The sequence below is a fragment of the Lepisosteus platostomus genome, chromosome 5 (assembly GCF_059453375.1).
Source record: "Lepisosteus platostomus isolate fLepPlt1 chromosome 5, fLepPlt1.hap1, whole genome shotgun sequence".
Classification (NCBI taxonomy): domain Eukaryota; kingdom Metazoa; phylum Chordata; class Actinopteri; order Semionotiformes; family Lepisosteidae; genus Lepisosteus; species Lepisosteus platostomus.
Window position 1 is genome coordinate 38,444,199 of NC_142615.1, and position 26,281 is coordinate 38,470,479.

At 39.7% G+C, this 26,281-nt stretch overlaps 2 protein-coding genes across 2 annotated transcripts in view; one reads left to right on the plus strand and one right to left on the minus strand.

Moving 5' to 3' along the window:
• Positions 1–26,281, minus strand: part of LOC148666183 (antigen WC1.1-like) — a 648,305-nt gene that overhangs the window by 606,131 nt on the left and 15,893 nt on the right. The gene's annotated exons all lie outside the window — the stretch shown is intronic.
• On the plus strand, positions 20,194–25,358 carry LOC148666263 (uncharacterized). Its single transcript, XM_088631735.1, has 10 exons — positions 20,194–20,505; positions 20,729–20,863; positions 20,982–21,116; positions 21,366–21,431; positions 21,904–21,995; positions 22,117–22,243; positions 22,338–22,458; positions 22,991–23,049; positions 23,157–23,271; positions 23,837–25,358. The coding sequence occupies exons 1-10, from the start codon at positions 20,254–20,256 to the stop codon at positions 23,851–23,853; spliced, it is 1,119 nt and encodes a 372-aa protein (XP_088487861.1). The 5' UTR covers positions 20,194–20,253; the 3' UTR covers positions 23,854–25,358.

The window sequence follows — 26,281 nt, forward strand, 5'->3', positions numbered from 1 at the left end:
ATATGGAATCGCGTATCTCAAGAATTTAATAACGGTATGATTATATCCGTGTTCTGCGGCAGGGCTGTGTAGGGCTGTTTCACCTACCTGATCATGCGAGCTGTCTTGTAGCCTACTGGTCTAGGTGCATGACTACCAACTGGCAGGTTGTGTGTTCAAATCCAGCTAGTGCTGGACTTTTCATATTTATTTATTTATTTTTTAATCGCGTAACATAAACATATTACCGTATGCAAACTGTACTGTATACAATATGTAGGAACAAGTAATAGGTTTATTCCATGCTGAAAAAAAGAAGAAAGAGAACACAACGTTTCGGCCGTGGAGCCTTCTTCAGGTGTGAAGAAGGCACACCTGAAGAAGGCTCCACGGCCGAAACGTTGTGTTCTCTTTCTTCTTTTTTTCCAGCATGGAATAAACCTATTACTTGTTCCTTTGCAGCCTACGCATGCTGACGCAGCTACCCACCTGAACTACAACTGTATACAATATGTATATTTAATGTCTTAACTGTGCCCGTTTAAGTATTGAATATTCATATCTAATTTTACTACTGAAGGGAAATCAACAAACATACAGTATATGGCTGGTCTCGGTACTTTAAAGAAAAAAATACACACCAGTATTCCATTTCTCCCTAAACATTGTAAGCTTCGAATGAAACCACTAAATAAAGACATAAATATAGAAATCTTAAGATTTGTTTTATTTAATGTTGGTAGCAGGATGAACTTTCAGAGTGTATATTTTATATGTTAACAGTGAAAAAGGTATTTAGAAATGAGTTATTTCAAGATGAAAAAGAAAACATACACGAAACATGGTTTCATTACGACCAGAATCGGTCTTGAGATATTTTTAACTTGATTTACAGTATTTGAGAGGTATGTCTTAACACCGATACTACAGTGCTTAAGTACTGCTCACGTATGTTTCTAGGTTTATATTATGCATTTCATACGGTCAAATTACTTTTGAGCAACTAATAAGAAGCGCGAAACGGTATGCGTTTTAGTTTCGTTTTGTGCTGGAACCCGTGGATTGATTAGACATATCAAGTACATACAAGTCATTTTTTAAATTTTGTAGTTCGTCTTGAAAAAATGTTACGAGTACATCATCTATCAACAATTACACAGGTTCTGTTTCCATATTGCGGATTTTGGTTAGGTATGTGGTGTCTCCGGGGGAATAGTTTATGTAAACGAAGGTCGTACTTACACCACACTTTACTGTCCTCCGATCCGTGGCGTTTCTTCCAACAACTGTCTTCCTAATACAGTCCGTAATCCGTTCCCTTAGTCCTGATTTGTTCCGAGTTCCAAAAGCTCGTAATAAAGACAATCCGCGATGTATCCTAAACCAGTGTCCGTAATCCAAAATCGTAAACCTTTCTCCTTGCAGTAGTTCGTTAGCCCGATCCTTAACATCCACCTCTTTCCACTCTTTTCCTCCAAAACGCATTCACCTTACCGGCTTCCGCGCTGTTCACTGCCTCCGGGCCACTTATATCCCGGTTCCTGATGCGTCTCAGCTGTGTCTCGTTGTCTCTTAAGGTAGACCCTTTCCATCTACTGGTCAGCTGATTCTTTTTGTCCGCCATCATGCTAAGGTCCATCTCTAGCATTTTCAGCGTTTGGTTTCGGAAGTACCTGTTAGAGATGACCCTTCCCCGTGTCCTCTTACAGTATTATCAAATCCAGTGGCACTGTGTTTTAGTTTACTGAGTCCCATGTCACATGGTCTGTGATTGAAACCTGTAAAACCGGTTTAATTCGTCACAGCCAGCACTCTTCAGGTGTGAGGGTCTGCTGCTCAGAATGAAACGCTAAAATGTTTGTGTATATTCTAATGGTAGTGGGGGCAGGGTGTGTGGGAAAAGGTTTGGTTGAAATTGCATTGGAGATCTATGTTCTTCACACCTGAAACATTTTCTCTGAAAGCATTTTCTTCGCAGTTTAACCGATCTTGTTACAGCATGTTACAGTTTACTATTATTAACCATATTAATTTTAAGTGCTTAATGTAAAATCTTGTAAAAATATATTTTCATTGTTCAAATATACATTAAGTCTGACTATCATATAATAAGTTAAATACAAAACTAAAGAAAAAATAGGGTTAAATATCATTCAAAATATTTTGCTAACAATGTTAACTGTTTATGAATAATAAAATGTATTAACTAAGGAGTAGGATGGCACAGTTGTTAGTATGTTTTTTGTTTTGTTTCTTTTTCATAAATACAACAGTAGTACCTGATGTCTCAGTGGCTTTCAAAATAAAATTATGCATGCAAACCTGTGAACTAGAAAGATAACTAAGATATCCATCCATTATATTCCATAATATCCATGAAATATATGGCGCTGAAATACAGTATGTGTGACGCATAAAAGACACCAAGGGATTGGGTGAGCTCCCATCACAAAAAAAAAAACTGCGAACCTGCACTACAGCGACCATAGTACAGTTTGGAGACCAAGGCGTTTTACGGGAAGAGACGGGGTGCTTCTGCCGCCCCAGCTTCCAAAGAGCGAAGGGTAAGCAAATACAGCAGACTTCATCTGAAATACGCGATTACAGCGCATATTACAAGGTATTATTGCCGTTTTGAATTTTAAATTCAATTATAATTATTTCTTCGTAGCCTGTTCTTCAAGAAAACACCGCACAGGCAAAACGATCTACCACCAGGACAGTAAAAAAGAAAGCGGTAAGACGGAAAAAAAGAAAAGTTTATTTTGACTTCTGTTCCGCGACTGATGAATACTACTGTGTGACTTTATTTCTTACATGAATTATGTTATTTTGCCACAGGCCGTGGGTCTCTGCTCTCGGCCACTGGCCAGGGTGCCAACCTGTAGAAGCAGCACCTGTATGGAGACATTTCGGCAGCAGCGGGAGCATTACGATGCATTACTGGGGAGGATTGGGAGGCTAGAGTTCCAGCAGTCAAACAGTTGAGCAGCTGTCTCCCGAAAAGTGCCTCTCCCCGCCACGCAGGCTGCAATGCCTGGCGGAAGCTCTGCCCCCCGCAGAGCACACACCGCCTCAGGACACTCCATCCCGGCCTCTCAGTTCAACACCGCGCAGGAATCTGTTGATGCTGTCCCCGCCGGCTATCTCCCCCCAGGAAGCACAGCGGAATTCACAGATGCCAGTGGGACGAATAATTCTCCCAGATGTCCAGCTGCTACCCATCACCCAGGAGATGGAGGGGGGGTTGTACTTGCAGTGCATCGGCATAGACGGGAAAGCAAGAGCCGACCGCTACGCCGCCCTCGTGTTTCGAAATCTTGTGACTTTTGAAATTTACTGGGGGTGGACCACGTCTGTAAATTTCGATGGGTCCAGAGGCAAAAGTGCCTTGCCTTGCAATCTCCGGGAAACCATTAGTACGATGGTGAATCGGAGATTCTCAACCCTTGCTGCGTACGACTGGAAAAGAATTCGTGATCGGATCAACGAAATGCTTCGTAGGAGGAGGCGGTCTTTTCCTCTTGTCTAACAGTCTGTCCACAAACAAAACATTCCTGTTAGACAAGAGGAATTGAAAAAAAACAATTTTGTCAATGAAAACCGGTGTGTGTGTGTCTTCCTGCTGGATGTCCCTCTCACAAACTGCTGAATGAATAAAATCATTTTATTGAAAACGAGTTTGCGATTGTCTGGTCTTTAAATTCTTGAGATACGTGATTCCATATTATATTCCCTTTTAATCAAATTCTAAAAGTATGCTTGTTGACTCCGGTATCGCGTTAGTTAAAGACTTCGATGCTTAAAATGTTTAGGGAGAAATGGAATACTGGTGTGTATGTTTTCTTTAAAGTACCGAGACCAGCCATATACTGTATGTTTAAGTTCCAAAATTAATATCGTTTATGGGCTTCACACGCGTTGCAGTATGCTCAGGCACTAAGTAAAAGGAGATGCTTCGTATTGCTTGACTAATTTTAAAAACTAAGTTATAAATGCAGACGCTCCCTCGGTGCGCTGCTCTGGTGCGTCGGCTCCTACACAGTGCCTGTCTGCCGTAAGCGTTACAATATACATACCCAACACTGCTTGTACCCATCTGTCATGCAAATAAAACACCTTGAATTGAATTGAATTGAGGGGAGAAGGGGGGAATACTAAAGCCAATACTGGCTCAATGGGCTTTGACGTGCTAATGCGTTGGTTTAACAGTCCGGGTGTGGCAGGCTTCCAATGTCAACTCGACTCGATTGGAAGACAATGAACATATTTTAGCCCTAAATGAATAAATAGCAAACATGGTTTACATAAAATACATTTTTCCAAGAAAGTTTATAATAATACGATCTATAGTTGAAATCTGAGCCTACTTTAAAAATAAAGGAAAAGCATTTTCAGAGAGCAATCACGCTGTGTTTATGTAGAAAAAGTGATTAGGTTTATGAGCAATCTAATTACCTATTCGCTTAAAACGCTATATAAAATAAAGTTTATTTAGAGATGAATGATCAGTGTCGCAGTTTAAATAATGTGAGTCAGGAAACTAACACAGCGCCACCGGATTTAATAACGCAATAAAAACGCTATAAAATAATGTGACACAGTACAGCACAGTACAATAATACTGACCATGACTTTAGAAGCATAAATTACCTTACACTCAATTTAAACACAAGCTGTCTTTCTGTATGAACCTCTAAGCTGGTTCATACAGAAAATGTAGAAATGCATTAGCCTGATTATGATTAAAAAACACATAATTAAACACGCGTTTGCGATTTAAATCAGAACACGATTTAAATCAATATAAATGTTTATATTGTAACGCATACTGTCCAGCCTCCATTTCTCTATAAAAATTTACTGTTGCACACACACACACAATAGAAGCAGGAACCGCTGTCAGAAGGGAAGATATGTTCAAAATATCGCAAATATCGATCATGTTGCGATATTTTGAAATATAAAAGTCAATTGATTGTCCATAATATCGCTTACCTATTTTTTCGAAGAAATGTTTGTTAAAAGAAAAGTCCAGCACCAGCTGGATTCGAACACACAACCTGCCAGTTGGTAGTCACACACCTAGACCAGTAGGCTACAAGACAGCTCGCAATGTTTGTAAACACAATGATCAGGCAGGCGAAACAGCCCTACACAGCCCTGTTGCAGTACACGGATATAATCATACCGTTATTAAATTCTTTAGATACGCAATTCCATATTATATTCCCTTTTAATCAAATTCTAAAAGTATGCTTGTTGACTCCGGTATCACGTTAGTTAAAGACTTCGAAGCTTACAATGTTTAGGGAGAAATGGAATACCGGAGTGTATTTTTCCTTGTGATATTTTAAGCTCTAGTTGAATGATAGGTGTCGCATTTTAAATCATTTTCGTAGCTAGAAATTATGAAACGCCCTGTTAAAAGCAAGGAAGTTTTTATGCCCGTTGAAGTAAAACAAAATGCCTGACAAAGTATGGCTTGTACAGATTCCAAGTGCTTGTACAAATGTGCTAAAGAAATTATACTTTGAGTATACAGCTTGTCCAAAGTCATCCATTATTAATACTATTAGTAATATCTTCAGTAAAGGCTTTGATGCATAAATATTTCTGATAAAGGTAGGTTGTGTACTTTTGTCCAACTGAGCAATCTTGCTTTCATAAAATATACCAACATTTTAATGACTGATGATTAACATGCTGTAATACACAGTTCAAAATTAAAGGCTCAAATGCTGTACATGAGAGGTTAAGCTCCCCCTGGCGGTTTTACAAGGCGACGCCGGATAGTAAGTCACGTGACACACGTGAACTGCGTGATACCGCGTGATACCGCGACACGCCCACCGGGGTATGCCGCGAAATACCTCACCCATTTTGAATGGCTGCATCTGTACATTTAGGACTCAGTACCGATAACACTGCTGCTATTGATGGAGTAGAAATAAGTGTATTGGTAGTTTTATCTGAGGCAAGAAGTACTAGAACACCTCCTATACAAATGTTAGGATTCAGAGGAAGAAATATTTTTCCACCTCACCCAATGGTATTGCATTAACGAAGCTGAATCTGGCTTCTTATTCGCCAGTTTCTTCTGCCTTAAATGCTGCTGCTGTGATGTTATGCCGCCTTTCACCTGTAGATGGCTCTTTACAGTAATTTTTAAAAGTACTAATCGGGATGGATTACTGTATTTATCCTCAGCAAAGGGGAATATGTAAGTAGTGAATATCCAAATAGAATTTTTGTGTGAAACACATTTCAGAAAATTGTAAACCAATTTTCAAAACTCACAATAACACAAGCACAATAAGTAAATAAGACAAAGGCAAAACATAAGTTCACAGGCACTTTCTGCATATTTACCACGACCTTACCTTCTGATCATAAAAAGTCTTAAAATCTTGCATTTTACAAGAACTTTTTAATATAAATGGGACATTTAGAACATGGCATATGAGAATATATGGTTAACCGAGGATGAGCAACGGGTGATGGCACTTTCTGCTTCTTGCTATAAACCTACCCCCTGGTTATAAAAAATATCTAAAAAGTCTGACATTGAGGTGTGAGAGACAATTGAACAGACTATCAAAATTCTGAACTTTAGGAAATTTTACTGTGCCATTTTTTTTTAAATATGACCCTGTGAACATGGCATGTCCCTCCTTCCTCATTACCAAAACATCTCAATGTTCCTGTTGCATTTCAGTTGTGACATTGTGAACATGGCATGTTAAAGTATATAGAAAATCTAGATCAGAACAGGCTAAATGCAATTCATAGTGATTTATCATTTTCTTACTTTCTAAATAAAAAAATAAAATTCAGTGATTATGACACTTCGGTATGACATAAAATATGCTTCAATGACAGAATAAATAACCATGGAAAAAATACCCACAGTGGACATTCATATTTGTGATTATAGGAATGTTAAATATCAGGTGAGTAGCTGCGTCAGCATGCGTAGGCTGCAAAGGAACAAGTAAAAGGTTATTCCATGCTGAAAAGAGAAGAAAGGAAACACAACGTGTTGGCCGTGGAGCCTTCTTCAGGTGTTAGAAAGACAGGGCAGTATGCAAAGATACATTTCTTTTTAGCTTTGCTGACTGCAGTTTATCTTTGATGACAACATCAAAGACATTAAGGAATTCTTACAGCTAACAGCTCCACATCAACTTTCTTTTATAACTAACCTCATCAGATCTCTCAACTCCCAACTCTTCCAGTTTCTCACTTCAGAGAAGGATAAAAAACTCAATCATCCTCTACAGAGAAAAACCATCAACACCTCCACCAATCCTAACCTTGTTGTTACTGTACCCTCTGACCTTTCCCTTTCACCCCTTTGCATCCTCAGCTAACATATTTTAATATTACAACACAATTACAATAGATTGTACAGTATTTACAGTTTAAAATTAAGGTAAATATGTCAAAATATTAAAATCCAACTGCACAGTGCTAACAAAACAATGCTTGTCAAGTTCTCAAACAAATCTGCATTGTATTTTTAAAATATTTCAGCAGAGGATGTGACGGGAGTATAAATGACGATTCAACGATCATTTTTCTTGGGTGAATATGGTTTTCTGGGGAGTTGCGATGTTGGGCATTATTGGACATTTTTGACACGTGTTGAACAGTCGCATTTCCTACAAATATTAAAATAGCTATGGTTTAGCTCAAAAATCCAATCGACCTATGCGAAAACAATGTTTACATCACAAAAGAAACCCATCCCTGGTTGGACTTGAACCACCAACCTTTTGGATAACAACCAAATGCACTAACCGATCAGGCCACAGACACTGACTGGTGGAGAATTTTCTCAAATCCCCCCAAAAAAATCTCTTACCGTTCTTTTTGCCGGCCGGTAATATTTCTTCTGCACTGATAACCAAGAACTGAATTTCATGTTTCGCAAGCTGTGTGAATTTAATCAAAAACAAGTTTTCCAGAAAGGAAATGAACACATGCATTTAACGAAATCAAGCCCTTTGTGAGTGCCCAAAATGGTACGTTCTGTACTACAAGATAGGAAGAAATACACAGCTGGGATTCAAACCGCAGTTCTTTTGTTTAATAAAGAGGGACTTTAACCAACTTGTTAGGAATCCCTGGTGAGAAGATACATGGATCCTGTGCAGACGCAGGCACGGGTGATAGATGAGGCAGGCGAACAAACCAGAACGAGAGGCACCGGGGTAAAGTTAGCTCGAAGTTCGAAAACGATTTTGGCACGCCTGTAGCGCTTTCACGAAACCTCTTAGAGTTGCGAGAATGCTTGTTTTGTGTATAAAATACATTGTGGATGCTTTCTCAGCCTTTACTTTGTCGTTTTTATGACATTTTTTTGACCAAGCACGCATATTCTTTTGTCCATATCTTCGCGATGGAAGCACAGAATGCTGTCAAACCAAATGCATTTTAAAGACCACGACTTGTGGATATTTCCACACCCTTTATATCAAACTATCAGTGAGCTAATTATCTTTTTTAAAACCTCCGGTTTTTCATCGATGCGTAATTACGCACGAACTGGAACCCGGGGGACCGCTGTGTGCACACGTTCACAACGCGAGAAATACTGTTCAATACGGCTTCGTGCGAAAAACCGGTATATGACCATAGGAAGCAGAACAGCGCAGTCTCCAATTACCCAGACTGTAAGCACGGGAATAAAGCTTTGTTTGATTTCTGAAACCCTTCTTTTACGTCCTGTTTTCATTCAGGTAAGGGTCAACTATATTCACAATACTACTGACAGCAGGAAGATAAAAATATTCTTTACTCAGCAGCTTATTAAAAACAGCTCCCATGATGTTCATACCGACTTTTTACACAGAACACTGACACAGCTTTGTGTTCTGAATCTCTTTTTCTCTTGCTTTTATTTAATGTGGCACAATGCACTGGGATAGGGGTATTCTGTTCACAAACCAATAGCATTTAAACCACAGCACCCACAATGCTGCAGGTAAGTGTTTTGCACACTAAGCAGGTCATCTGACTATTCCCAGCTTTGTTTTGGGTTATGGAACCTTTATTTTTTTATGATTTTCTGAAGATAACACTACAGGTGGGATGGGTGGGTTGTCTTCATGGCTCAATAGCATTTCAAATACAGCACCCACTCTGCTGAAACCAAGTGTTTTACACACCAGACAGGCCCCCAAACCTCATACAACCTTACTGTAGCTGTGGCCCCTTTCTTTAATTTTTTATGATTTTCTGAAGATTACACTACAGGTAATACACTGGGACAGGTGGGTCGTCTTCATGGCTCAATAGCATTTCAAATACAGCACCCACTCTGCTGAAACCAAGTGTTTTACACACCAGACAGGCCCCCGAACCTCATACAACCTTACTGTAGCTGTGGCCCCTTTCTTTAATTTTTTATGATTTTCTGAAGATTACACTACAGGTAATACACTGGGACGGGTGGGTCGTCTTCATGGCTCAATAGCATTTCAAATACAGCACCCACTCTGCTGAAACCAAGTGTTTTACACACCAGACAGGCCCCCAAACCTCATACAACCTTACTGTAGCTGTGGCCCCTGTCTTTATTTTGTAATGAGTTTCTGAAGATAACACTACAGGTAATACACTGGGACAGGTGGGTCGTCTTCATGGCTCAATAGCATTTCAAATACAGCACCCACTCTGCTGAAACCAAGTGTTTTACACACCAGACAGGCCCCCAAACCTCATACAACCTTACTGTAGCTGTGGCCCCTTTCTTTAATTTTTTATGATTTTCTGAAGATTACACTACAGGTAATACACTGGGACGGGTGGGTCGTCTTCATGGCTCAATAGCATTTCAAATACAGCACCCACTCTGCTGAAACCAAGTGTTTTACACACCAGACAGGCCCCCAAACCTCATACAACCTTACTGTAGCTGTGGCCCCTTTCTTTAATTTTTTATGATTTTCTGAAGATTACACTACAGGTAATACACTGGGACGGGTGGGTCGTCTTCATGGCTCAATAGCATTTCAAATACAGCACCCACTCTGCTGAAACCAAGTGTTTTACACACCAGACAGGCCCCCGAACCTCATACAACCTTACTGTAGCTGTGGCCCCTGTCTTTATTTTGTAATGAGTTTCTGAAGATAACACTACAGGTAATACACTGGGACGGGTGGGTCGTCTTCATGGCTCAATAGCATTTCAAATACAGCACCCACTCTGCTGAAACCAAGTGTTTTACACACCAGACAGGCCCCCAAACCTCATACAACCTTACTGTAGCTGTGGCCCCTTTCTTTAATTTTTTATGATTTTCTGAAGATTACACTACAGGTAATACACTGGGACGGGTGGGTCGTCTTCATGGCTCAATAGCATTTCAAATACAGCACCCACTCTGCTGAAACCAAGTGTTTTACACACCAGACAGGCCCCCAAACCTCATACAACCTTACTGTAGCTGTGGCCCCTTTCTTTAATTTTTTATGATTTTCTGAAGATTACACTACAGGTAATACACTGGGACGGGTGGGTCGTCTTCATGGCTCAATAGCATTTCAAATACAGCACCCACTCTGCTGAAACCAAGTGTTTTACACACCAGACAGGCCCCCAAACCTCATACAACCTTACTGTAGCTGTGGCCCATTTCTTTAATTTTTTATGATTTTCTGAAGATTACACTACAGGTAATACACTGGGACGGGTGGGTCGTCTTCATGGCTCAATAGCATTTCAAATACAGCACCCACTCTGCTGAAACCAAGTGTTTTACACACCAGACAGGCCCCCAAACCTCATACAACCTTACTGTAGCTGTGGCCCCTTTCTTTAATTTTTTATGATTTTCTGAAGATTACACTACAGGTAATACACTGGGACGGGTGGGTCGTCTTCATGGCTCAATAGCATTTCAAATACAGCACCCACTCTGCTGAAACCAAGTGTTTTACACACCAGACAGGCCCCCAAACCTCATACAACCTTACTGTAGCTGTGGCCCCTTTCTTTAATTTTTTATGATTTTCTGAAGATTACACTACAGGTAATACACTGGGACGGGTGGGTCGTCTTCATGGCTCAATAGCATTTCAAATACAGCACCCACTCTGCTGAAACCAAGTGTTTTACACACCAGACAGGCCCCCGAACCTCATACAACCTTACTGTAGCTGTGGCCCCTGTCTTTATTTTGTAATGAGTTTCTGAAGATAACACTACAGGTAATACACTGGGACGGGTGGGTCGTCTTCATGGCTCAATAGCATTTCAAATACAGCACCCACTCTGCTGAAACCAAGTGTTTTACACACCAGACAGGCCCCCAAACCTCATACAACCTTACTGTAGCTGTGGCCCCTTTCTTTAATTTTTTATGATTTTCTGAAGATTACACTACAGGTAATACACTGGGACGGGTGGGTCGTCTTCATGGCTCAATAGCATTTCAAATACAGCACCCACTCTGCTGAAACCAAGTGTTTTACACACCAGACAGGCCCCCGAACCTCATACAACCTTACTGTAGCTGTGGCCCCTTTCTTTAATTTTTTATGATTTTCTGAAGATTACACTACAGGTAATACACTGGGACAGGTGGGTCGTCTTCATGGCTTCATGATTTTTTGACTGTAATCAAGTGTTGTGCATTTGTGCAAGTGTCAGGCCTCCTGACCTTTCACAGTCATGCTTTGTTGTGTGAAACTTTAATTCTCTTTTTAGGATTTTTTGAACATGGGAACTTCCACCGAGATGAATGAGGTGCTCTTCAATAGCTTTTTCATCTATACACACAAGCGTATGTAACCAAGACACTCAGAACCAACAGAATCAACGTGAAGTCATAGAAAAACAAGAATGCCCCCGAGACATCTGCACCCCCCTCTTGGACCACTCTGGTATCAACACCCCCAAACCAATCCATACCAGCTAACAAGACTCAGAATCGGTGCAACCCTCCAACCTGGACCAAGAGCAGGATGGGACAAGTACCTGCACCACACTACGCACCCCTCATCCAGACCAGCAGGACAGCCAGACAGCACCATCATGACACACATAATGAGATCACTTTCTGTCAGTATGTGTAACATTCTGGGCCTGGGCTCCTCTGCATTTTGGCTGAAGGGAGTTCAACAACATTATTAAACGGACTGACATCATAATCTGACAAGATACATTGTTTAGGGGAGACTTGTCCACCCACTGTCCCCCTGGTAACGTGAAGATCATTGTCCCTTGGCTTACCTAAACCAGAATCACTTGGGTCTCCGGGGCGGATCGGTGTATGGTACAAAGTCTTAAAAACAGAACATTGTTGAATTGTCTATAAAAAACAACCAATATCCCTTGGATTTCCCAAACACAAAGCTGGAGCAAGTATACTAACTCCATACCCTTAAACTACAAAAGGCCTGTGGCGTAGACAGGGTAAACAGCCACATCATGTGACATAACTGCATGAGCCTAGTGATGAGCCTAGTTTAAAATACTCAACCCCATCCTGAAGTACGGATGTTTTCCTTTGGCCTGGAATCCAGGACTGATCACCTGACCCTAACAACTGCCGGAGCATTTGTGTGAACAGTAACCTGGGCTAGCTATTCACCAGTATCTTCAATACCCTATTACTGGCAGCTTGCCAAATACAGTGTCCTGAATAGAAGTCAGATCGACTTCATATGAAGCTGGCACATATCTGACCACATACGCACTCAACACACACTTTAAATGAACAGAAAAATAGTGACCTGTGTCTTTGATTTCTAAAAAGCAATAGGCTCTATTTTGAACAAATAACAAATATACAAACTTTCAATGTGGGGTAAGAGGTACAGTCCACAACTGATTTTTTTTAGCGTACTCAGAAAGTATAAGCGGTTTGAAAATACTTACATAAATTATTTTAGGAAGACTGTGTTGGTTTTTGTATCATTTGTGTTTGTGTTGACTCTTATTGAGATCTCCAGTCACCTGCCCTTATAGATGCCTCTTTTGCTTATGTGTTGTTAGAAATTGAGCTCGCCTGTGTGCCTGCTTCTAGGGTTTTTTTAAAAAAGGAATAGGTTGGTTTTCTATTTTTTTTACCCCTTGCCCAGTAGCAGTCTACTACAGGGGGGATTCTGGGTCCTCTCTCCATACAGTATGTCTCCTTTTGCATTGTTTCCAGACCTGGGCTGATTTGAGTTTTTCATGGTAATGGATTACAAGGGTAGGTCTGACAGAAGTGAATGTGGTGGATCTGCCATCTGCCCAGGCAGGAAGGTAGATACAGTATATGTAAACAGGTTTTAGCATTAATGTTTTGCATACAATCACCCTTTCCAAAAGGTGAGATAACCAGAGAAAACAGGACACAGCTTTTCTAGGGACTTTTTTTCCCTACAGTATTTATGGTTACGATGGGTTTTAACTCTTTGTGGAGATAAGCTATTTTTATCTTTTCTTTGGTGTAGGTTCATGAATGCATGGGCTTTCTTTTCTTCCATGTCTTGTTCCTTTGTTCAGTTGTTTTGTATTCTTTCTGTTTTGTCCCCTTATTTTTGTGCTGGTGCTAGAATTTCTGCTGGCTTTTCCATGTTTTTCCCTTTTGCTCTTTGATTTAATTTTTTCCTGTGACCCATTTTTCCTTATTTATCTCAATGTGATATTTTCCCCTTCTCCTCAGCTGTTGAGTCTCTTGCACTTTCTTCCCTGTTATCAGTATTGTCTGATGTTGGATTGCATTTTAAGTTCCTTATTTTTTAGTAATCCTGTAATTTTATTTCCACTGTTATTCTCATCTTTTATTGTACTATTGCTGTTATTGCAGTCTTCCCACAGTTTATTTTATTCTTAAACAACATACTAAATAATATAAGAATACATGTTGTGCTCATCTCTTTCCTGCCACTTGCACTCCTGATATTGTCTTCAAATAATTCCAATATTTTAGAGCTCTATATTTTCAAGCCTTGAAGGCCTAAGGTTGTTTTTTAAAGTGTTTGAATGTGATGTACTAACTACTGTCTACAATAACAATAACATACATAAATTACCAATAACATGCATATAAAAAATAGCCCAGAAATCAAGTATGAAGTAAGGAAATGGCTGCAGCTATGAATCAGAATTTTAATCTATTGGTTTTGTAGTTGGTTGGAACTTGGAACTAGTTAGACAAGGGGTGTGAAGATTCGTTACAGATGTATTTTGCTGTACGCAGAACAAGTGAACAATAGACGGACATAATTTCACAAGACAACCCAGTTGGTTCTTGAAATTTCCAAACCACACATCAGAGTGAAAATTAAAACAAATTGAGGAAGGACCGATAGGAGAAGATCAACAATGAATCATTAACATTACAATGCTTAAGTTGCCTTTATAATAAAGACAATTTTGTCCTTTTGTGAGGATCATGTCCACATTGGACCTGTTTTTTTAAGTTGTTTTGAAATTTCACTTAGGGTTCAGAACATTTCACAACTACTAATTTTTTTTCCTACCACCTCAGCTAATTCTCTCCCCCTTTAGGTTTGGGTGGGGGTATGGGTTTTTTCCAGAAACCTGTTATCATTTCTTTGATGTTGGACACATTTGTCTTCAGGAAGTTTTCTTCACACCTCCTATCATACTCATCTGACATGTCCATAGCTACACTCATTTACTTGCAGCAGACAAACAATGACAGAGTCGTCTGCAAATTTTATTAAGTGTCTGGAGTGGTGAGAGCTCTTGAGGGTGTTTGCTTACAGGACAAAGAGTAACGGAGACAATATGCATCCTTGGGGGAACCAGTAAAACAATACCTGTTGTTGGATAATACATTGTTGACTTTCACACTCTAAGTCTGTTCAGAAATCAGTAACCCCTCTGATGATGTTAAGATCAAAACCAAAGTTTGATAATAGCTTTGCTGCCTGTACTTGAGGTCAAATGCAATTGCATACAGAGGAGGAAGTATAGCACAACAAAAATAACACACTTCTAAATCTACCACAGCACAGAAAAAAACTAGAAAAATCACTTATAAAACCACAGGAGTACACAAACATAACACAAACTAGAATGCCACATAGACAATAATCTGTAGCAGAATATCTGCTTATGTTGTATTTTCTTTGTGGATGTTTTTGGATGTTGTATTGGCCTTGGCAACTCTGTGATTTAACAGTCATGATAATAAAGCATTTTTGAATCTCTATGTGAGTGGAACCTGTTGAATATTAGTTCAGATGGCTAGCTGTGTCAGCAGGTGTAGGCTGCAAAGGATCAAGTAATAGTTTAATTCCATGCTGAAAAGAGAAGAAAGAAAACACAACATTTTGGCTGTGGAGCCTTCTTCAAGGGTTACAGTTGAAGAAGGCTCCATGGCCGAAACTTTGTTTTCTTTCTTCTCTTTTCAGCATGGAATTAAACTATTACTTGTTAAATATTAGTTACACTTGGGTTTCGCAATATAATATAACCAAGAGGTATTGTTATTTTTTTAATACTTTTACAGCAGTCAAACTGGCATACTCTGATATCTGAGAGAGAGTTTAATATAAAAATTTTCTCTTGAACTGTCATGAACCAGTTTAATTTGTTTTTACCTCTCTACAAATCAGCCTTCAAAAGCTTAACTCATGTAGCTGTAATGTACATGAACACCATTAAAAAGTTTTCCTTTCTCTATGTGGCACGTGGAGTGCTGAGAACGCATGCTCCAAGCTGCTTGCTCCTGTAAGGAATTAACAACTTAAAGATTAAGTTAAATTATAAATAGGCCTCACCCTGTACATAGGGAGTTATGGGACATGTTTCGTTTAGAAGGGATTTAAAAGTAAAAAGTAAAGCCTGAAATAAACAAACTGTGCCATGTAAGACCAAGGTAAGGAATGTTTGTTACTATTTGTTTTGTCTGGTTATTTAAACCATTCCGTCTATTTCACACTTAACCAATTTTGAATTAGAAAGACTACAAACTGTGCAAACTTCCAAGTCTGTAAGGGTGTATGATGTAGATCATTCACAAGAGCACACGGCTGCTTGTTATAATTGTAAGAACTGTAGTTCACTACTGTTCTTTTGACTCTTGAGCTTGCATCATACAGCCGTTGGAGTGCATTTCAAACCTAAGAGATATCAAACTCATTTAACCTGTCAGACATATGTTAAATGGGTTGTGACTTTTGGCAAAGTTTTTTGCTACATAATTTGTTTCATGAATACCATTTATCTCTATAACAACTTTCCTGTCCCCAGAACATATGTTTTAAGCTGCTTGATCCCATTGGGTGCAACCTTTCCATTGTATTCATAATGTGTTGTTTGCATTAGGAGTGTGTTAAATAAGCAGAAAAGAGGCCTGTTTTTTCTGTTGCTTCTGATCTTATACAGTGGTCAGAATCTCTCATCCAAAAGCTTATGAGTGGAAAAAAATTAAGTACAGATGCACAATCCATTAAAAACCATTTAAAGAGCATAAGGGTTTTCATCACATGGACTTGTTCGACTGTTGAGGATTTCTGTTTTGGTTGAGGATCAATTAAAGGACAACAACCTGAAACACTATCTTCGATCTTTCCAGAGCTGTAAGTAGTCATTCCAAGTTTATTAACTTGTCTCTTTTTTTCTATGTACTTTTCAATAGCCACTGATGTTATTTACAACAGTTTTTTTTTTTCAAAATTGCATCTTTTTGGACAAATTTTAAAGAATTGGCACAATAGGCGGAGGAGTGGCTCTGTGGCTCAGGATCTGCACCGGTGGCTGGAAGGTTGCTGGTTCACATCCCATGGTTGACAGAGGAATCCTACTCTGTTGAGCCCCTGAGTAAGGCCTTTAATCCCAGCTGCTCCAGGGGTGCTGTACAATGGCAGACCCTGTGCTCTGACTCCCAGCTTTTCTCCCTGTCTGTGTGTCTCATGGAGAGCAAGCTGAGGTATGCAGAATATGAAGTCCTAATGCAAGAAAATGTATATGGTCAATACAGTAATCAGATTTATTCCATGCTGAAAAGAGAAGAAAGAAAACACAATGTTTTGACCATGGAGCCTTCTTCAGTTATGATTTGATTTTTTACAATCATACCCACAAAAACTTTGCAATTTTTAAAAATCTTGCAAACACAACCCAGATATGTTGACTTCTTTAAAAACATTTTTTTAAAAGAAACACATACTTCTTTTCTAGTTTTTTTTTATGTGGTGGCTGCCAGGAATCCTCAGTGAAAAGGTATGCAGATCCTGTGCAGACGCAGGAGCAAGTAGTTATTGAGACAAGAGAACAATCCGAAACGTCAGGCAAGATCATAGTCGATCGGCGAAAGGTAGATCAAAATCCAGGAAGTACAGAGAGAAGCAAACAATCCGAAACAGAAGGCAAGGCCCAAGGTCGAGAGGCAAAAGGGAGATCAGTAACCAGTAAGCGAGATTTAGAGTAAACGCGAGGTAGAGCTCTCAAAGAGAAGACTCAATACCGAGGGTTTGGATGGTTAAAATTGTGCTGCTTGCCGCACAGTAGAGTGTGTGCTGATGGATTAACACGTGCGGCGGTGCTTGTTATAATTAACCCGCTGCTGGTAGTGGTTAGTTCTTTTGTGAGTTATTCTCCGCTAGCTGGTGGTTGTGACAGTGACAGAATGCTGTTTTGTGATTGATGCTATATCAAAATATAGGGCCCGTAAAATTAAACACAGAACTAAAACCATTTAATGGACTTGTACATCTGTTGCGCTCCTACACTATTAACATCCATTGGGCATTGAATTTCAATTATGTTTCCAGTCCATTCAGATATGTTCTCTATTTTTCAGATTGCTGGCAATGTCACATGTTAAAGGAGGACAGAGGAGTAGAAGGCCAGACCTGTGGTCAAGGGCTGGTGGAGTAGGGAATGTGATCAACGAATTTCTGAAGTTTTCTAAACTCGAAAAAAAAATTAGGTGGAATGACAGTATGTGGTCAACACTGTCAAACAGACTCCTTGGAGAGGAATGCCCCAGCAACAAGAAATGGTTATCAGTGATTTGGCATGAAGATAGAAAACAACTAAGAACCAAAGTGCTTAGGGCGCAGAAAGAGGAGAGTATTGGTAGGGATTCCAAACCAGATGACAGTACACAATCTATAGTCAATATTTCAAGTCAAAGTGAGGGACATAGTTTGGAAGGCAACACAGAGCTCAGAAGTTCATCAGAAGATACAGAAGATGCATGGGCAGCACACGGCAGCACAGACAGTGGTGACATGTTAGAGGGAGAAAAAATCTGTGTAGAATCAGAAAAAAAGCCTGAAGAGCACAGTGAATATTCCCAGGGGGCAAGCTCATCTGGGACATCACCTCAGGATAAAAGGGGATTAAGAAAGATTATGTCTGTGCCTAAAACTTTCCAAGTATGTTTAAAGGCTGAACAATGGAGAAAAATAGCACCTCTAAAAGGTACATCTAAACTAAGACGACCATGGACCCAGATCTTATATAACGAGTTCAGGAAGATAAATCCTTGTTGCCCAATAGCCTTCAAATACCAATACATCAGGAAAGAGAACAGCAGAAAAAAAAAAAAACTTTCTGATGATAAAAGCAGTCTGTACCTTCAGGTCCTGCAATGTAAAATACATTATGACAACAAGACACAAACCAATGGGCAATGATGACATCACAATTGATGTTGTACGAGCAGGGCAAATACAGCACAGTAAAAGGGAAACAAAATTTCGACAAGCACGTCAGCCTTATCGTCGAAAGATTGCCCGTGCCCTCACAAAAGGAATCAGCAATGTGTACTACAGGAACCTGAGCAGAACACCGCTTGCTGAAATTGCAGCAGGCAATTTATCTAAACCACTAACACAGAATGTCCTGAAAGTCATTTCATCAGAGTTCAGGAACAGTAAACGCATTCACTATGATCCAGTGTTTGAATTACATATGGCACAAAAATATATGAAAGCATGCGACTTCGACATTGTCCATTTCCCAGGATATATACAGATTTTGCAGTTAGACACATTTGCTGCCTATCTTTACACAGAACAGAGTATGCGAATTCTTATTGCCCATCTAAAGATGAAGGAGAAAGTCAGCCTTTACCTGGATGCAACAGGAGGGGTAGTCAGAAAAATTCCATCGGAGAACAAAAGAATTTTGTACTACAGTCTTACGTTACCTGGAGGTGGAAAAAGAAAGCCTCCATTACCAGTGTCTGAAATGTTGACAACTGACCACACCATTGTCAGTATAGAACGTTGGCTACGGAAATTCATGTTTGACATCTCAACATGTACTACCAAGAGAGTGCAGCATGTAGAAACTGACTACAGCTGGGCCCTGATTCACAGTGTTCTTTTTGCCTTCAATGGGGACACCATCCATGCATACTTAAATCGTGCAATGAAAGTCTGCCAAGGCAAACTTAAGTACACAGAACTTCAGATGTTCACTGTTCTGCACCTTTGCTCTGCCCATGTCATAAAGGCTGTCTCTCAAGCAATTAGTAAAAAAACAACAGACAAAGGACTGCGAGACTTTGCAACATTTTCCTTTGCCATCCTGCAAAACAGCACAACTTTGAGTGTCGCCAGAAATGTTTTCAAACACATGTGTATTGTACTCTCAAGCAGGAGGTTCACAAATGAAGTCCAATCTAGTGTCTGCCTCCTTAACGCTTACATTTCTCAAACAACCACACCAGACCAGATGGAAAAGGAAGCAGAAGTCAAAGACACAGATGAGGTACTGTACCCAAAAATGAGAGGCAGCCTGGGCCGCTCTCCTTTCGCTGTGGAGTTCAAAGGTATTTATGAAGACAGCATATCAGCTCAAGGACATGATGACTATGGGACACAACACAATGTGAACCCCTATTTCTGTGAAGACATAATAAGATTTCTGTTGCAAAGATACATGGCACTATTTCCACTGTGGAGTGGAATTTTGTTGGGTGACCTGGCAAGATATGCTTCAGACAGCAAAAAAGACATATCAATGTCAGAGGTAGCACAAACAAGAGCCACTAATTGTCATGTTGAGACCTGGTTTGGCATTGTCAAGCATTCAATACTTCAGCACAGGAGGAAACTGAGGCCAGCAGAGTTTATTACGATAATGAGACAATCCCTCCAAGGCCGGTACAGAGAACATATAATCCAAAATGCTCTCCCCAAAAAGGTTTTGACGGCTCCATTGATCACCACTAAGACACGTCATGAACATGCACAGGAACAATGGGCAAAGAGAGTACCAGGTGTAGGCAAAGAAACAAAAAATAAATTCTACAGCGCACCACAGAAAATTCCAATCCCCAAAAAAATGAGAACACAGGAAAAAAAAGTTAGCAATAGAAATATTGAAACAAATGAAAAATCGCCAGATGACAGCAACGGCCTGCAAGTACAGCAGGGGAAAGCAGGAACCACAGAATATAAAGAATGGCAGCACAAAGAAGAAAGGAAAGTGTCACCCAAGCAAGCTGCCGTGGGCATGGCTGAAGTGATCACACCACACTGTGATGCACGCCCCATCTCAAAACTTATAAAAGAGAAAACAGATTTCAAAAAGAAGGTAGGATTTGTATTTCAAATATTTCTCTGTGTGGACATTCACTTCTTTTTCAGAGCTTATGAATGTCATCTTCTACTACTGTAGGTGTTCTTTGTCGTTTCTCTCTAACTTGTTATACTTGTTGACATACTTGTGTTATACTTGTGGTGTGTAATCTCAATTTTCATTATGTTAGGTCCAGTGATCTCTTGTGTATGCTTTTGGCTTGGTAAATCTTTTTTAGGTACACGCCCTTTGGAACATCAATCCGAGTGAATTAGTGGTTGCAGTTTTGCCATCCATGCACAGTGCAGACACATATATTCTCAGACACTCGGAGTTTGTGTCTCTGAAACCAGATGAGTGGCTCATAGGCGAGGTAAGATGAAAGTGTTTGATTGCATGCATTTGTTAAGGTTTCTGAGCTTTTGTGTAATCAAATGTGTGTGAGTGCGTGAAATCACATCTTCTTCAATTGTGTTTGCTTTTTCCATAAGACCATTGAGTGTTACTTTCAAGTAGCGAAAGAATCCATGGACTTGGGGAAGAAGGTTTTCCTAATGAACCACTACACAACTGGTGTAATCATGAGTGGGAATAGAGAGCGCATGGCTAGACAACGTTTGTCCAAGGTAAGGACATCAAACACAAATGTTGATGGATTACATTAGTGAGGGGGCAAACATGGTTTTTCACTAACTGATGATTGTTTTATCAATAGAGAAACAAGGAGAGCTACAAGCAATCAAAACAGGTCACAACTGTGCCCATGGTGCTGCCTAAAGAAACTACCTTTATAGTCAGAAATCAAAATTCAAAGGTAGCACACCATCCCTGTGAGGCAGCCTGTTGTACTAATCTTGTCATTCTTTTCATTACAGGTCAACTTTGAAAACTATGAAGCCATTATTAGCTTTTTTAACACTGGTGTCCACTGGAAATTGTTGGTAAGTGTGGTGCAGGTAATCCAAAACAGCGTAGGTTTATAATTACACCTGGAACCATTACAGTTCAAGTGATTATCCTTGTTGCATCTAAAAAAATTACAAAGTCACAATGTATGTGTTCCTCTCCTGTTAAAAAAGGTGGACATTGATAGTGAGTGTCCAAGGCAATGGTGACAGTGCACTTTTCCTAAATTATTATTGTGAATACTGCTGTGTAATGAACAGACAACCAAACAAGTCAAAGTGTCATGTAGGAAAAAAAGTACTGTTAGGTCATTTCCTGACTGTCTTTGCCGAGGTTTGCAAAATATTAAATGTTAAATAATATATAAATATAAATATTATATATATAAAATATTCAAATATTAAAAACCTTTGTTTAAACAACATAAAACTCCTGAAACTGCCTGTGTGTCTGGCCCCACATTAAATGCAACTTCATGTCTGATGATGGGCCCTTTGTTTCTTGCAGTATCTGTATGCTCCATCCCAGAAAGTCTTTGTGGTCGACCCTATGGGGAGTGATGAGATGGGAGACTCCACTGCAGTGGCAAAAAGGTTCAGGTAAGAAATCAAGCATTAGTTTCGTGGTGAAATTCTGCAGGGGCACACATACATTTCAGGTTCAAGTTCAGCATGACAAATATTTCCTCATTTATCAATAACCTATTGTTTTGATTCACAGGGACTTTTTTAAGATGCGAAGGAATGTCCTAGGAAAAGAAGACTGGTTGAATATCAACTGGCACCCAAGCGTGATTGGTCACACCAGGGAAGCAGATGCCTCAAGCTGTGGGGTCTTTGTGATGCAGGTCAGCATAACCTTTCCACGCCTAAAATTTGGACTTAAAACTATTGTATGAGAGATTTTTAGGGAAATAATTGAAACAAACTTTTGTCTGTTAGATGGGCGCAGACATCATTAACAATTTCCCGGATATTCCAACATATATCGAAATAAACAGCAGTGCCAAAGAAATGAGAAAGTTGCGGGAAGACCTGTCAATCAGAATTCTTGAGGCTTCAGGTATTGTACCATTTGATCCTCATTGCCTACGTTTCTTGGTGTATATTATTTTCCTGAAGCATGTTCTCTCTCTGTAACAAGTCTGGATGAAAAAGATTCTCAATTTATTTATATGCAGAACTCATTTGGGTATTCTTTTTGTACTATATAACACAGTGATGAAAAGTTAATTAAATCACATTTCACACAGTTAAAATTCAATGACACTTTGGCCTTCGTCGTGGTTGACACAACCATTGTCTGGGAAAAGTGTGGGTCTAAATTGCCCATAGTGAAGCAAAGCAAACTGAAACATGATAGCTGTGTTATCATGTGCCCCCTTAAAATCATAGCAACACACGCTGACGCAAAAAAGGGTAACAGGTGTTGACAGGAGTATTCTGAGACATGACAATGTGCGGTTTAAGAAGCAGTAGAACACCTAATCAGGAAAGTGCATACGAAAAGGTCTCTATCAAACTGTCTTCAATTATGCAACAATGATCTGTAGATAACATTGGAAAAATCAGTCTATTTGGCATGTTTATTATAGCTCCTCTCCAGGACATGTGCCTGATGTGTGGAGAAACACCAGTGCGGCAGACAAACTGGGTAAGTGAACATCATCTCTATCTGTATGTGTAATGTAAGCACATAATAACAAAACATGCCAGTGAAAGGTGATAGCTGAACTGATATAAGGTTTACTGTCCGTGTAGATTCAGTGTGACAGTTGTGAAAACTGGTTCCATGAATTGTGCATCTCAAAAGAAGAGTATGAAAGCGCAAAGAATGAAGTAACATGGATATGTACATTTTGCCAACCCCAGTTTGGTGAGTATGCTCTGCATGCAAACTATCACTATGAAAGGGTTTTTTAAGCAGGACATGTAGTTTTAGATTCAGCAGAAACATACAGTAGGATGACATATTTCAGTGGACGTTATAATTGTTTGTTATTGTTAAGAAGTTTGGATTGCAGGCTTGTCTTCTGGCATTAATGGTTCTATAAATTAGAGATAACTTTTCAAAAAACACACCAAAGAAGGCACACATAAAAGATTACTGATAATCTGTGCAATTTATTACATGACACAGGCATCTCAAAGATAGAATTACTGTGTCAGATTAATGATTAGACATGGATGCATCAAATCACTTACTAGGTTTCTTTCCAATAGTATAGAAACAAAGACACAACCATGAACACCTAAAAGAGCTTGCCATTTAGCACAGAAACAATATAACGTCTTGCTGTAAAAACACAAAGTAAGAAAAAAGGAGTTTGATTAAGAGAGATCTGGAAAATTGTGCAAATACCTAGATCTTGATTTGTGACCCATTTATACTCCTTGGATCCTTTGCAGTTCGTAACCCTTCTTACGGTTTTATATTTCAGGCACTGTTGATGAGTGAGCATCCACCCCCTACTCCCGAGCATTACATAAAAGACATGCTGGAAACTCAAGAAGACTGTCAACGTGTTCTCAGCAGAATTCACCCCCAAAAGACACGTAAGTACAAGTTTCAATATCCCCCCAAAAATTTTATCTTGGGTAAGAGTAAACTTTCGTACACTTTGCCAAACAATAATGAAAAACACTAGAACACAAAATCACTAGAAACCATTTGTTATCTATTGCCAGAAACCAAACAAAGTCTGTATGAAAACAGTAAAAAAGTTAATCATGACACAACACAGTCCCTTTTAAATATGATCACTACACACTGTTAACATCACTGTAGTAGTGCAAAGAAATGTAAAACGACAGTATGTCACCATGACATGATTTATGTGAAAGATTTCCAGATAAAATTGTATCCATCCTAGTAAGATAGATTAATCAAGAAATTCCACTCCGTTGTGAGAAAGATCAAAGAAAAATGGCTTCTATCAAATAGAAGTGTATCTAGGGTGATTCCTTTTTATTAGGTTTCCAAAACAGTACTCTATCTACCTTCAGACAGGGCACAGTGCTAAAAGGATTCTAACCGGAACAATAAAACACAATTGCATCATCGAAGTCCGAACCCCACTGGCTTTCAATATCGTACCATGTACATCTCCAGGAGTGGAGACTCATGAAAAAGAACAGCCTAGACACCAAAGTGATACTTTTCTTACAGTAAGGTTAAGGTAGTTGTAGGATGCTGTCTAGATCAATGAACAGATTATGTTTACAATAGCAAGCACGTAGCAGAGCATTTAGGCACACAGCCCCTAAATTGTGGAAATATATGTCAGACCTTTTTAAGGATGCCCCATACCTATAAGCATATTTAACAATGCTGTAGTCTTCTACATCGTCTCTGTAGTCTTCTTTATCCCAAGTGATCTAATTCTTTAGGAGGTGCAGAAACATAGATATCAAGTGGGTAAGTAGACAACCACGTTGCAATTGTTTTTTCTGTGTCTAACCCTTTTTTTTTCTCCACACCATGCCTGCCACTGTTCTCTCTTCGGTGCCTTTGGTTGATATTGAGCTCCGTCCCCCATGACAAGGGATCCTCCTGGATTTCTGAAGCAAGGAACCCAGCCTACAAAACTCAAGATCCTGTACTGCTCAACCCAGTGGATGGGACACACTCAACATTAACATCTAGTCTCACATAATATATGAAATAGAATTCACCGTGTCAATCTGCATGGTTGTGCATGTGAACTGTTTCTAGTAACTATTTGTCATACACAACCAGGACCTGGAGGGGAGGTCAACCATCAGGCCTTGGACCCCCAGAGATTTTTTTTCTCCTTTGGAGTTTTTTGTTTTTCTCTCCTTCGTGCCTGATGGTTACACAGTCACATCATCAAGACTGCATACCACACCTTCATTGTGATTACAGATATAGCTTATTTAAAATGTGAAATTAGGAAAAAACTAAACGAAACATGGGAAATAAAAAGAATGTAAAATCTAAAATTTTCAGATGTTGTGATGAAGCTTTTGACTCATGAATAGCACCCACCTGTCCCAGTGTATTACCTGTAGTGTTATCTTCAGAAACTCATTACAAAATAAAGACAGGGGCCACAGCCACAGTAAGGTTGTATGAGGTTCGGGGGCCTGTCTGGTGTGTAAAACACTTGGTTTCAGCAGAGTGGGTGCTGTATTTGAAATGCTATTGAGCCATGAAGACGACCCACCCGTCCCAGTGTATTACCTGTAGTGTAATCTTCAGAAAATCATAAAAAATTAAAGAAATGGGCCACAGCTACAGTAAGGTTGTATGAGGTTTGGGGGCCTGTCTGGTGTGTAAAACACTTGGTTTCAGCAGAGTGGGTGCTGTATTTGAAATGCTATTGAGCCATGAAGACGACCCACCAGTCCCAGTGTATTACCTGTAGTGTAATCTTCAGAAAATCATAAAAAATTAAAGAAAGGGGCCACAGCTACAGTAAGGTTGTATGAGGTTTGGGGGCCTGTCTGGTGTGTAAAACACTTGGTTTCAGCAGAGTGGGTGCTGTATTTGAAATGCTATTGAGCCATGAAGACGACCCACCCGTCCCAGTGTATTACCTGTAGTGTAATCTTCAGAAAATCATAAAAAATTAAAGAAATGGGCCACAGCTACAGTAAGGTTGTATGAGGTTTGGGGGCCTGTCTGGTGTGTAAAACACTTGGTTTCAGCAGAGTGGGTGCTGTATTTGAAATGCTATTGAGCCATGAAGACGACCCACCTGTCCCAGTGTATTACCTGTAGTGTTATCTTCAGAAACTCATTACAAAATAAAGACAGGGGCCACAGCCACAGTAAGGTTGTATGAGGTTTGGGGGCCTGTCTGGTGTGTAAAACACTTGGTTTCAGCAGAGTGGGTGCTGTATTTGAAATGCTATTGAGCCAT